At 38.4% G+C, this 14,488-nt stretch overlaps 1 protein-coding gene across 4 annotated transcripts in view; it reads right to left on the bottom strand.

Annotated features, from left to right (window-relative positions):
* The window catches only part of RSF1 (remodeling and spacing factor 1), a 59,276-nt gene that overhangs the window by 12,715 nt on the left and 32,073 nt on the right, over positions 1-14,488 (bottom strand). For 3 of the 4 annotated variants that reach the window (XR_007766557.1, XM_050898214.1, XM_050898230.1), the window contains 5 exons: positions 10,808-12,546; positions 8,195-8,392; positions 6,860-6,964; positions 5,133-5,212; positions 119-173 (listed from right to left, as the gene is read on the bottom strand). Coding sequence is in view for 3 of the 4 variants with exons in the window: in XM_050898214.1 (XP_050754171.1) it covers positions 119-173; positions 5,133-5,212; positions 6,860-6,964; positions 8,195-8,392; positions 10,808-12,546 (2,177 nt within the window). In the remaining variant the exon portion in view is untranslated. Of the gene's footprint in view, positions 1-118; positions 174-5,132; positions 5,213-6,859; positions 6,965-8,194; positions 8,393-10,360; positions 10,372-10,807; positions 12,547-14,488 lie in introns of all 4 variants that reach the window. The other variant, XM_050898222.1, reaches the window with a different exon arrangement.

Here is a 14,488-nt window from a genome sequence, read left to right on the forward strand (position 1 = left end):
ATAGATTGATTTTTTCTTTCCAAGATGCTGTTAGCACTTCTAACACACCACTGAGAAACTTCTTCCCTGAGAAGTTTGGAAAAGAAAACAATAATACAACATAGACACAGTAACTTACCTGAGGTGGAATGATGTTCTCAATACTGATACCCACATACACCAATCGCTCTTTTCTTTAGGAGAGAAAAAATGAAAATAAGCTTACAGAAAGACTGCAGATATCTAAAACAATGCTGTAATTAGCACCGTTTGAAGCTCTTACTATCACTAGGCAGAAGCATCCCAAGAGGATGTTCCAACTGAAAACCGTTATTTTAGTTGGAATTCTGTGCTAAATCTCATATGATTACATTTTCCTGCATGCATAATGTAAGAGATTTCCAAAGAGTTCTGACAAACAGCAGTACTTGAAGATTGCGGGCACCAAAGAAATGATTGAATTGGGGTGTAAAAAGCAGTTAAAAAACAACTGAAAATAATAATGTTGTGATCAAGATTACACTGTCAGATCCATAACTACCACCAACCTTGGAGGCGCTGAAAGATAAAACAGGAATTCAAAATCATACTGAACTGGAAAAATTACGTAAAGACAGGATGCAAGCCAAAATGGACAAGTGCCAGATTTTAGACCCGGGCAGGAACAATCAACTCTAGAAGCACCAGGGAACAAATAACTGCCTACATAGCAATTCTTTGCCAGAGGAGAACAGCCTGAACAAAGATCAACAGAGTCAAGCTGCTGCGGAAACAACTATGACCACCGATGGATGTGCGAACAGGAGAGCAGCCTACAGGACAACGGAAGGAAGCCTGCCACGGTAGTCAGCCCTGTTCACACCTAGCTGGAGTACTTGGTGCCATCTGGGCACCACACATACTTCAAGAAAGATGTGATCCAGCTGAAGAGTTCAGAGCTAGCCAGTAGGCGTTACTGGAGGGCAGCAGACAGGCCCTGTTGAGAAAGGCTGAAAAAATAGGGTAGATTGGCCTAGAGAACACTAGACCAAAGATGGGAGAGAGAATAGTACTCAAATACAGGAAAGACTCTTGTAAGGAGAAGTAGGCTGTCCTCCTTGTCCACAGTACGTTACAGGATTAAATCAAAGTAAAATTCAGTTTAGACTTAGCTTGCCTCAACACTAGCATCCTGTATCATCTGAATTGCCCTGGGCACAAGTCTGGCTCCTGGCCTCTACTTGTGGCTCCTGAAGGACACAAGTCTCCCATAGGTCTTGTCGTTATCTGTCAGCCCCAACTAGAGATGTCCTGGATATCCTAGCACCTCGCAAACAGCACTGGGTGCTGATCTTCAGGGTACTGAGTTGAGCTTTCAAAAAAGCAGTCTTTCAGGAAGAACAGCCAGGTACTAAAACAGACAGAGGTGGGCAACCAAACTACCATCACCATAGGTCCCTACTAGCCTTTTTCTAGGAAAACAAGGGGTAATTTAAACAAATGAAGGTATCAAAGAAAGTTGCTGGCATTTATTGGGCTCTGCAAGGACTCTAAAAGCAAGCCACATCTCTACAGATTTTAAAATTATTGTTAAATAACAGTATTTTAGACCATACACTCTGAAGGACAATCCTGCAAGGGGGCAAGGTATGAACTAGACGTTTGCCAGCAGACCTCCAACTTCCAGGATCCAGTGGAACATCATTACGGTTGAAATGACATCATGCAAGAACCAATGCTAACCTCTTCCAGGCTTCTGAGCTCAAGAGTCTCAATCAACCAGAATCAGACTTCTGAAGTGACAGTGAGTGGTTGTAGGAGCACCTATCACATTACACTTGAGTCACAACAGGATGCATCATGTACACAAGTCATCTAGACCTGTACACAAACACCTGAGATACGTATTAATTTTAGATACGTTTACTTCATATGTGCATTATTTTTTGCAAATAGAGGCATCTATGTGTAAAAATTTTGTTTCCAATACTTTCATTAATTTCTAAAGAATCTAAGTAAATTTTAAAAGTCTTCTGACTAGCCTGCTGCACTATACATTTTTATCCAAATAACCTCCTGGAGAACTCTTTACTGAAAGGATCTAGCATAATATTCTTTTCTTAAATAACATGAACAAGCACGGTTCCTAAAGCAATACTGACAAAGAGTAAAAATGGATTTTAGGTTGTTTTACAGCCAAAAAGACCATGAACTTCAACAACTCAGTATCATTATGTCTAAATTGAAATTTCTGGCTGTGTATAAAAGTAATTGGTTTTGTCTCCTAATGTCAGTTCTCCAAATTGATAGATGAAAAGAACTCTTCATCCATCTGAGCACCAGGAGATTGGCTGGATGAGGAAGAATTTTGTCATACACTGTGCAAAATCACTATGCTCTTAAATATGAATTAAAATAGCATCTTAAGGCAAGGAATACAACTGCTAAAATGAGAAAGGAACTAGAAATGTAAACATTTTAGTATTCAGCAAGTGTCTTTGATAGTTTCCTCCACTTCTCACTTCTTGTAATGCAAAACATGACAAGACAAGAGAGATGAGAAAAATTCAGCTGTTTTTAAATTCAGCTGTTTAAAGATCTCTGAGGCTTCCGAGATCTGCTTTTCTTCTCCCTGGCTTGAGTACACACTGCTTAAGAAATGAGCAAATGAAACAAGCCAATCCTGCTGAAGTAAAGGTCTTAAAATGAAATGCAAAATGAAGTAGCAAATGCATTCCTTATTAGTATGTAGTGCACAGAAGCTCAACACTTTCACCAACAGTTTAAACATTTGAACCAACAGGTCTCTGACGGTAGGTGCAGATAAGCACTGACTGGTTATAAACTCTTCTCAGACAAATCCAGAAGACACTTTCTCTCATGTGAGCAGCTGCAAAAGTTGCTACAGGGAAGTCATGAAAGTGTGCATGAAAGGAAGTACTCCACCTGATTTGGCCTGGGAGAAGTAGCCAAATAGTCCCTAGAGGGATTTTCTATCAAGGAGTCTAAGAGTCTCTAACGTGAACTAAAAGGGCCATCCATAAAAGCTTTAATGTCCACTCCCTCTAGCTGGTGGTCGGACATGATTACAGAAGTTAGTGTGTAAGTGAGAAACCTGAAATTCAGCCAGGTTGTTGCAGTAGCACCTTGAATTCATGAACAGAAACAAACAAACAAAAAGGTGTGACACTGATCTATGTATTTGTAAGTCAACATGAAACCTGAAGTTTTCATTTAAAAAAAAGATAAAAATCTGTGACATAACACTTTGGGGATGCATAAGAATATAGCTGAGCAGCTGAATCAATTTCAGTCAGATACCTGAAAGCTAGAGAATAACTGCAAGAGCACGACAGTACCACTAGTTCAAAAAGCACAATAGTAACACTGGTTCAAAGAATCTATTAAGTGTGGGTGCCCACGATGAGACAGTTGGGTTTCTTCTCTTTGCCAAAAAGACAGACAACATGTACTGTGATTTTACAGAAACATTAAAATATTTCTGTGCCCCGAACAACCAACCTGCTATAACTTTTACACCAAGCTGTAATAAGGACTATAATTTCTTCTAGCATTATAATTCTTCAGCCAGCCTTTTTACCTTACAATTTGCTAAAATATACTGCCATTAAGTTGAAAGACTTCAATATTCAACTATTGTATCATGAAATCTTTTATAACCCAAGCTCATTTCTCTTTTTAAGAGACTTTAAAAAAACCCTAAAAAATAATTAAAAAAAAAAAATCAATCTTATGATATACAATATAAAACATTAGGTTCGCTTGGTATGAGGATCAGATTGCAAAACGGTTGTTAAACATCTGTTTCAGACACTGAAAACTGCTATAACATCAACTGTATGCTCTCCTGTAACTGTTAAAAGATCGTATTTTTATGCAACACTAGTGATTTCAAGAAAGCAAGACAGACTGGAAAAAGCTTGCATTCCATGGAACGTTTGCCAGCAGAATATTTACCAAAGTAGGTCCAAAATATTGTTCACTAGTAATGAGTCTTCCCACCATAAAGCAGACACAGTTCCTTTGTGTCCCATACTCCTGCACAGATGGAGGCTGTGTGTAAGCTGAGCTCACTCATAAAAATAGCCAATAGTTTCGTTCCCAAAGCTACAAATTCACTAGAATTGGCAAGCCATGGATAATTTTACCACTGTGTGATCTAGATCCACTCTGAGCAGAAGTAGCGCTGTTAGGAACAGTCGGTACCTGATCTGTCAGTATCATTGTTGCTGCTGCAACAGCAATAACAAACAGGAGATTTGAAAGAAGCTGAAAACAGACACGGATTGTGCTCCGCTCTTCCCAGCATCGAATCACTACATCCCATATGATATTACAGTACCTGCTACAAATATAAGCCTACTGAATTACTTTCTTTAAAAGGGTCTCACCTTCTGGTGAAATTTGGCTTTCAAGATACAATTCATACAAAGTTTTGTTTAATAATGCATACAGATGTTATTAAATTTTGCGAAGTACTCAATATATGTCCTAAAAGGTATAAATTATGCAGACTGTGTTCCATGTCCCTCATTTTCAGGTCTGAAAACTGTAGATGGGATGTTCCAAATATTAAGGATGTTGCTCATAAATGCAGTAAATTGGTTTGCATTTAGCCTTCGGTAATGGCCGGGGTGGACACAAAATTTCATTCAAAGTTGTAATTTAGCTGACCCACTGCACTATAGCAATTGCACTAATCTTGTAAATTCGGCAAAGTTTAACAGAATCTAAAGCAACAAGACTCAAAAATCACATTAATCTGGATGACCTTTGTAACAAAGTCAGGACTTAACCTTGCTTATAGCAGGAACTCTACACACGGCTGACAGTATTACTAAAACATGCAGCTGAACCAGTGCTGAAAACCATTTAACTACTGGTATAGGAAAGCCAAATTTGTGTTCAGGCACCTTAACCAAAGTTTAATACAAATGTATTTGCTTATCTTTTCCAATTATTGGACTTTTTCTCCCTTCTTGCAAGCTCTCCCAGCACTGCGCCACCAACAATCAATGGGAAGTCAAAACTGGTCTTACCAATTCCCAGCCTCATCACTACTTTCCTCCCCAGTCCCGTTATTTTAATGCTTGTTCAGTTATTACTACCCCTCTGCATAGCAGCTTGCTGTGAACGCAACCAAACAGTAGTACCTGCGTTCTGCACGCTCCTTCTTTTTTAAGACAACATCCAGATCTTGTAATTGTTCTTCTAATTTCTCACAGAGTAATTTCTAAGGGAATGAAACACAATATTAGTTTCTTTCATAACCAACTATTTTCACGTTGAACTAATGTTCAGACACTTCATTCACTATTTCTATATTTGTCTGGAAGAAGGGCGAGTGCCTTGCTACACTGGAGGCTCCTCTTTGATGAGCAAGGCTTTACAACAAAGACCGTCTTCCTAAAACACATGTGCTTCACCGTGAACTGCTTTAGAGATGTATCCTCCCAGTAATTGGCATTTACTGCAGGAAGCAATGTGCCTACAGCAAGTATTAAAGATGTTTAGAATAAATATACTTCTAAATTAGTACCACATTTTTGTTGGTATTTACAACTTTGCCTCAGAGAAACCTGAGGATTTCACAGACATACGTAATATACATACACAAAGCTGAGTGCGTACACACAGTGATACCCGTTTGTCACTTATCTTAATCTATGGAGAACACACATGTCTGTGGACACCGCAGTAAAAAGTAGAGAGACACTTCAGGATCATTTTCTTATCAAATGTTCCATATCTTAGAACACCACTTAATACTTGAGCCATATGTAAAATGACTTTTTATGGACAAATTATGCCTTATTCCATGTTAATGCCCTCATCATACTACTTCCAAGGATGATCTTCACGCTTTTACAAATCTGTCATTTTTCATATTAAAAATTACTAAACAGCAACAGAGCAAGGAGATGCTCTAACTATAAGCTGCAATCCCAAATTGTGTAAAGAAAACATCCTTACATATTCAGGATCGTCACCACTTAAAAATACTCCTCAGAAGACAACTAAAAATCAGTGCTCAATACAGCCATATCATGTCATGTCCAGCGGGGCTAGCTTTTTGCAGGGCAACAGCCCTTTTGGCAAAGAATTTTTCTAAAAGCAAGGAAGAGGTTTGGGATCAGGTAGATTATTCTGAAAATGTGCATAAATGGTTCCCCATGAATTTAACAAGAACAGCACCACACACTCTCTGGCTTATCCTCCCAAGTACCATCCCTGCAAATTTTGCTATTTTAGATGCACATGAAAAAACTGGACACAGGCACTGATTTTTTTTTTTGCCAGAAGCAGCTTCTAACCTTCAAAAAAGCGTTCATACTTGTCTATTACTTGACAAGGACAACTCTGGCTTTCCCAGCAGAGGCAAACTATACCGTGAGACTCATTAGAAATAGCAGCTTTCTCTAACCAGCTTCTGAGCAAATGTCTCTGAAGAAGGAACAGCACTTCAGAAACAGCTGCCTGCTTTGGCCACTGATCCATCCCTCGCTGCCTACTGCTTCCCCCTCCAGGATGACAACATGATGTTTCTTTTGGGAAAAATTAAGATTTTTAATACTGTGTTAGTCTTCAGGTAATTTAACCAAAGATGGGAGAAGACCAGTGTGGTTGGAGATTCCCATCTACACGTCAGCAACACACAGTCATTCATCACGAGCAGAAAAAAGAAAGGGAAAGGAAAACCACCTCACAAAACTCAGTGTTACTAATGGACAAGAGGGAAGATCAGCATCCCTACCATTCATCGCAGTCCGTTTTTTAACAGAAAAAAGATAAAAGAAAGAACTTGTTAAACTCCCAGCAAATCTCCACAACCACAAGCAAAGCTGAAAAAGAGAACAGTGAAGTCAAATAGGAACCATACATGCTGGCAAGGTGGGCAGAACCACTCTCCGTCAGGGATTATCATCAAAGGAGGGCGAAGGCAGGCTGTGTGGTATCCACTGTCACAAGAGTCACACAACAAAATCTGTGGAAACAAAATGAATCATGAGTATCTTTTGTCATTCACAACATGTAACAAGCTCCAGAACTATTTCCCCAGCCAACACAGAAGCGCTTTATAAATACTTTGGACTGTGCCAAAACCAAAAAAATCCTGTATCACTTATCACTAGATGTTTCTGGGGCCAGGGGTGGTTTTTATGGGGAAGTTCATGTATCACAGTTTTCCATTTCAACACCAGATTTCCTCTTATTATGTGTTCTCAGGCACTTAGTACTACTGGACTACATCGATTGTGTGCCCATAGTGTGGAATCTGGTAATGCTTTCCAGATCCCAGACTAAGTGGAAAGCTCCATCTGGACAAGATGTGGTGTGAACTGTTTTCCCTGTGCACTCACGTCCACACAAAGGAAACCTGGCCATTTCCTCAATCAGGATGATTTTTATGTCCGGGACAGCAGAGAAGACAAAGACTCTTAGGGGTATACAGAACTAGGCAACTGTTAGAGTTCATACTTAGCTGGGTAAAACTTGAGATATCCCTTTCCATTACAACTGAGGAACAAAGCTGGCATAAGCTGTGAGAGTATCTACTGGAATATTTATCTCTAACATCCTAAAGGTCGAACTTTGTCTCAACTATGCTAGGATATCTGTCACACACCTGAGAGTATGCTTATTTTGTGGATTCACAGTAGGACTGCCATTATGAGTTCCCAGATAAACAGAGGAATTCATGATGATATCTACCACTGATGAACGAGAACCCTAAACGTTAGAAATAGCAAAAGCCCACCATGCTCTTTCTGTATGGGGTTTTGCTGTACCCAGTCCTCGGGGTGATGCGCAGCTCTATCCAATGAGGATGACTATGTAGCTGTGACCATGTCACGAGACACAGGAAAGCATACATTGCACTGCTGGTTTGTTTTTTTTTTTAAATGTTGTCTCCTCTGTATTCATTGAGATTGCAGGCACAACCTCAAAGCCTTGCCCAGATTAATTCTCAGTGGGCTAAGTTGTGTTATACCTCATAAAAGACGACATTTCAGAGGTGGTTATCAGAAGAAATAACTTCCTTCCCTCCTTATTAAAGGTAAGCTCATCTACTGTCATGAGTTTACCACCTAAATCCTAGACAGTGTTCTCCTGCGTACAGCCACCCCAAAGGACGATGTGCCTTCAGACACCACCAAAGCCAATCCACCAAATCTGACACAACAGCCAACAGAAGCCTTCCCCAAAAGCCTACCAGCTCAGGGTGATTGGGAAGGCCACACTTCTTGCACGGCTCATCGTCATCAGCAGGTGCAGCTTCTTCTTCCTCCTCTTCTTCCTCTTCCTCCTCATCATCAGAGTTTTTTTCACTCTCTGAGTCCTCACTTTCTTCATTACTTGAGTATTTCCACCTGCCACGTGTTCGTGTACCCGTCCACCGAACTTTGCTTCTCTATGAGACATACCATTTCAAAGAGAAAACACAAAGCTCACAGAGTTTCTTCCCAGATCTTAAAAACTATTTGTCTCTACAGTGAAGTGATTCATTTCACTCAGAACAGCTGCAGTAAATTTACAACAGAGCATTTCAATGAATAGATTGTCTTTCAAAGAGCCTTAAAATGCAACAGGATAATAAAGGGAGAAAAATTTGTACCTACCTGCAGAAAGAAATTTTCAGATAAGATATAAAAGTAGGAAGACAAATTTGTCACTCAGCCCCTTTTTTCTATTTTGACAAGGTGAACTTGCTTGTGAACATGGTAAATTCTACATTTAAACTTTCTGACTTTTTGATGATAGCTTTCCTCAATCCAAAGAGGATCCTTCCCCCTCTCCCCCCCGCCCCGTACAGTTTATGTCTTTTATTTCACTTTAGGAAACACGTTTGCACTCTAACAAGTATATTAACTTAAGTATTTCTGGTGCTTTCCTCTAAGATGGGCATACTTTTCTGAAATAAAATCACTGCACCTTTTAAGTGCATAACTTACATCTAGGTCTTCTTTCACATTTATACTTTTCCATTATTTTTCTTAAGTGAAAAGTGATTCAGTTGATGCTTCTTTTTTGCTAATCAAAGGGGCATCTACCCCTTTCTGTCATATTTACCATCATATTTTGAATGACAAACAGATTTCGATTACAATTCTGAGTATTATTTTTTAATTAGGTAAGACTATTTTCTGCAACTAGGATATTTTATATTTAAAGTAACATACCAAACAGAAGAAACTTTTAGTCCCATTAGCTGACTTGTTTCTCATAGACATCGTTCTCTCACAACTCTTCCTGCCCACCCCCACCGCAGACATTGGAAAAGGAAAATAACTTTTCTAGTTTTTTCAACTCAAAACATTTTTTTGATTTTGACTAAACTACTCATTGACCTGAACAAGCTGAATAAACTAAAATGTACAAAATATTCTATTTCTCCCGCAGAATGGACTCGTACCAAAGCAGTATTTGTCATATTGGTAAACTTTGTTTCACATTCTTAACATTCATTTCTACCTCTCTACACATTTTACTGTTCACTAAACTTTAGTAGCAAATGTACTTTAAATCCATGATAGTATTAGTTTAAGTTTATGCTTCATCATATGTTATCATCATTTCAAAATCTATTTTTTAAAGACCCTTCTTTAAAAGAAAACAAATATAAAATAGCCTATTAAAGATTTGGGTATTTTTCATCTTGATGAAATGACAGAAGCTTATTAGTTTCAAACTTCTTCCTCGACCATATATATTTTAAAATCTCTCTGGAAAAGTAAGCATCTTTAGATCTTTCAAAAAAAGAGATCAAGTTAAAACGCCTACAGCAACAGTACTTCAAAATTAAAACTACTTGTAGGACTTACAATCACTATTACTTTCATTTATTTTCTTTTTTAATGAAAATCTTTAAATGAAAAATTCATTTTTCATTTCTTTATGTATATGACAGAATTTTTCAGTATAGAAGTTATCATTCACCGAAAAATCAACTGTTCATTTTATGAAGGTTATTCAACGTAGCAGTATGTGAAAGAAACTTGCTAAATAAGTGAATGTCTCGGTAAAACTACAAAATCGGTAAGAAAATGTGTAGCAGTGGAAGAATTAACAGGATTTCAAGTTGATATAAAGAGTGCACTTAAAAATACAGACTCTTTATTCCTTGTTTCTCTTTTGTACTCCATATCCAGAAAAAATGGAAGATAAATTACTAAAAGGTGTTTGTAATTACACAGACTTAGAAGCACACTATACATACGTATGTTTAACTTTTTGTGTCATATTTACCTGACATACTTTTAAGATCTATGCTGCATAAGCAAAAGTTTATCACGAAAAAAAGATACCTCCACCCAAAGTAAAATGTATACCCATATAGGAGAAAAGCTAAATTACATCATGAACTCACCACAACAATAACTTTAGCTTCACCTAGAAACAGAAGTCATAATATTTTTATTCTTCACCATTTGTTGGTTCCTTTTTGGCTTACGATCATCCTGACCAACCAGACACCAACAAGTATCCTTCTAGTAAATCCACAGGAGCTAGAAGTCTCCATTCAGCCACTCAGCCAGACTGACTCAGGTCTGATCATTTCAGTTTTTAGAAGAATTCACTCCGCTTGACTTGGTCTACTTAGTTTAGGTTAAGTGACAGATTTTATAAACTGGTAAGTCAACAGATATTAGCACTCTCTTAGGGGGTGTTTTTAAATTGGTTGAGTCCACTAACTGGATTGCAAAGCTAGTTTCTTGCAAAAGCTGACCAAAGGAACACAATCCTCAATATTCCTATGTAAGTGTATATTCTCCTTATAGATAAGACTGCGGGTATTCTTTATTCCCGGGTAATAAAACTGTATTACCTTGTTAACCTTAGAATTTGACTCCTTCTCTTGTTTTTTTGCATCTTCTTTTCGTTCTGGTTTTTGTGCTGCTGCAGGTTTCTCCTCTTCCTCTTCAGGTCGTTTTTTGTCAGGTTTCTGATCCCGAGTCTCCACAACTTTCGGCGTAGGCTTGGATATTCTTGGAGATCGCCTTAATGTGCGGCCAATGCTGACCTCTTCTGGCGGTGTTTCTGTCTTTCTCTTCCGACTGGAGATCCTGATTGTTAATTTAATCCCTTCTTTTTGTCTTTCAGAAGTTATTTCTTTATTATCTGTTGCACAGCTTTCTTCTTCAGAAACTAGCTTATATTTAAATTTGCTTTTAGGTACTGGAGATTCCTTTTTACTCTCTGAGGAGTCCTCTAGATTAGAAGCATGGGCATCACCTAATCTATCTGGCTCCGTCTTGGCAGCTTCTGGCTCTTCCTCTTGTTTTTCAGGGCTGGATCTTTCTTCTACATTGCTCTCCTCAGGTAGAGCCGTTTTACTATCAGAGCCCTCCTTTTCCAAAACAGGTTTCTCTAAAGTAACGGGAGAAGCAGATGCAGGGGGCATCTCAGCAGCTTTTGGAGAATCAGGTTTCTCCTCAGACTCACCTTTACTTTTCAAAGTCTCTTCGTCAGACAGTGCAAGCTTGGGCAGTTCTGCAGGAGCAGAAGCATTTGTGGACTTCTCTAGCTTCTCTAAACATTCTTTGGGTGGCGGTAGTCTGTCCTTTTTGATTTTCATGGCTAGTTTCTCTTCAGTTGTTTTGGCATTGTCTTCAGAGTTTGAAGACTCTTCCACTACCATTTCAGTAGTTGTGCTGTCAAGGGACTCTTTTTCCACAGGACTAGATTCCTCCTTTAAAGGCACTTTCTGATTAGAAACCTCAGAGACCACAGCCCCTATTTCTTTCACCACAGTTACTGCGTTTTTCTCAACCTCGCACGCTTTTATAATTTTACTAACAGAGTCTGATACCTTTAGGGACTCTGATACCTTTTCCCCACTTTTTCCATTTCTCTCTTTTAATGAGCTGCTGTCTTCCTTTGTGCTAGCAGAGTGTTCTGACTTATTATTTTGTATGACACTTGGGGTTATTTTTTCACAGCTAACCTCTCCATTTACTAGCACTTTCCCATCAGGACATAAAGCAGTAATCGTAGGTACTCTCTTAAAAGCTTCTTCTTCTGTTTTCCCTTCTTCCTTCAAGACATCCTTTGTTGGAGTGACACATTTACATAGGGGCCCCTTTATCGGACTGTCGTAGTCATCCGTCAGCTTGATCTCTCGCTTTTTAAGTGGTATTTTTGCCTGCTGGTCATTTTTAAGTTTCTCGCTTTCTTCCACAGATTTGTCCACAATTTCTTGGGGAGTTTTGACATTAACACAAAATTCTAACCTCTCTGGCTCATTAACTGCTATTTTGTCCGTACAAGTTTTTACTTCTTTTAAGTCTTTTGGTTCAATTTTGTTTTCCTTCACCTCTATTTTAACAGGCTTGACATTTTCTTTAAAGGAGTCACTCTCTTCTTTGACAGTTTGCTTTTCTTCATTGTATTCTGAAGGTTTCTCTAATTTTACTATTACTGGCAATTTTATAATTTCTTTTTCTTCCCCTTTGTCAATTTTCAGCGTATTTTCGTCTTCTTTGACCACAGGAAGAGGAAGGCTTTCCAATTCCATTGACTGTTCCTCCACCTCCTCTTTTTCTTCTTTGATTTTTAATTCATTTTCTGTTGACAGAGAAAAACAACTATGAAACAACCAGGGGACCTATAGGATTACAAAGAGCATCCATCAAAATAAAGGCATATCTAAAAAACCCAACAACCCAAAGTCCCCCGCAAATGAATCTTCTCTCATGGAATTATTAGGAGTCTGACTTATCTAATACTGTCATTAAATGAGTGGGTTGCCGATTTCTAGCTATAGAATCACAGTTCAGTTTAATTATATACCAAGATAAATGTAAATTTCAGAAGCTAGCAGCAGAATTCTAGATTCATCCTTCTTTATCCAGACATCTCAGCCCCTTCTTTAGTAGTACCACAGTACTTCCAGAGGATACATAAAACCTAAGTAGTGAGCGCAAAAAGCATCAACTTGATGTCTCACTTGAGTTTCTGAATTATTTCACAAACCAGAACATGGTGTAAGATTCCATGGTCTTCAAGTGAAATTCCCCATAGAAATCAGTCCCCTGTTTGTACACGTTTTTATTTCAAGACATACTTAACTATTGTATTTCAATAGTGCAGAGAAAACAGAAGACATTCAACATTATAGCTTATGGCAAAATTCATTTAGATTCTCTGGGCAATGACTACATCTCCTATGTACTATCAAAACACAAATAACAGACAATATTCTACATTCACTTCCTCTGCTGTGTCTAAAACAAGCACAGTGAGTAGTAGCATATCCCAGAAAAACCTGCAGAGCTTCAAGTACAGTTCCAGCATTCAGAAGAAACCATACATTTACTGTAACTATGTGCTTAAGCCTATTATTTATCATTACCACAGCCTCTTAATGTCTTTTTTTTTTTTTTTTGTACCATACTTTTTGAGTCAGCTAGGGATAGAACTAATTAGAAAAAGCAAATATAATAGCACTACATATACCATAACAGCATCTTCTACCATCTGGAAGATGTTACTGCAAGGGTGCTGTAACTCCAAACAAAAAGATGATTTTTTTTCTTCTACCTCACCCCTCTCCCTCCACGCTAGTGTAATTTTTTTCCAAGATGAGAGCTTCCCAAAGAGGTTAGAAATATATAGGGGAAAGTACATGACAGCTAACTTAGTTACATTAAAGAAAACAAGCATTTTAGAAAAGGGAGGAGTGGTGAGGAAGAATTCATACGTTTTATAATACTTTCAGGTACAAAGCATGTATCCAAATAAGCCTCAGCAATTAGCACAGCAGTGAAAGATGCATCTCTAAGGCACCAGAATCGCTAACATTTTGAAGGCTCAAGGCTGTTTTTTCACCCCTTCATAGAAGTGGTCCCCACTCTGAGCCCCTGTAACATAAAAGCTGCCTCTTTAAAGACATTTGTCTCTAACAGTGAGAATGAGATATTTTTTCTGTGTCCGAATTCTTCTGCCCTCCCTTCACTTCTTTCTGTCTAAACTTCGTTCAGCCATTTCTTCCCTTCACCTACTGCCTTCTCCCAAAAAAAGCAAGGATCACCAGAATCCCAAAACTTCTCTATACTGAAAATCAACAGTTGTTCTATAGTTTAACTTCCTGAACTGCTTGTAAAGCACTTTGTATATACAAAATGACTCAGTCGATGCACAAGTTGTCTTAACGCTATTCGAGTCAATCTGGCTAGTAAAAAAAAAAAAAAGTAAGCATTGGTTCAGTTTACCTCATTTTTGTATGAACTAATTTAATGCTATTTGGGAAGTGGCCAAAGCAAACAGGCATCAGGTCTTCCAATATGTTTCCACTGTACCTTAGAAGGGCTTTGAGTGTAGTCCTTGGACTAATAGGAAGAATTACTTAAGCTTCTCAACTGAAAGGCTCTAAGTAGTGCTCTGTGAATACACTGACTGCACTTAAATCACTGCACATGTAAATAATTTCATTATTCATTACATACATGGGACTAGTGCCGAGGAGTGATTTTGCATCAATACACAGCGTAACGCAAGCACTGACCCA

The sequence above is a fragment of the Gymnogyps californianus genome, chromosome 1 (assembly GCF_018139145.2).
Source record: "Gymnogyps californianus isolate 813 chromosome 1, ASM1813914v2, whole genome shotgun sequence".
NCBI classification, from domain to species: domain Eukaryota; kingdom Metazoa; phylum Chordata; class Aves; order Accipitriformes; family Cathartidae; genus Gymnogyps; species Gymnogyps californianus.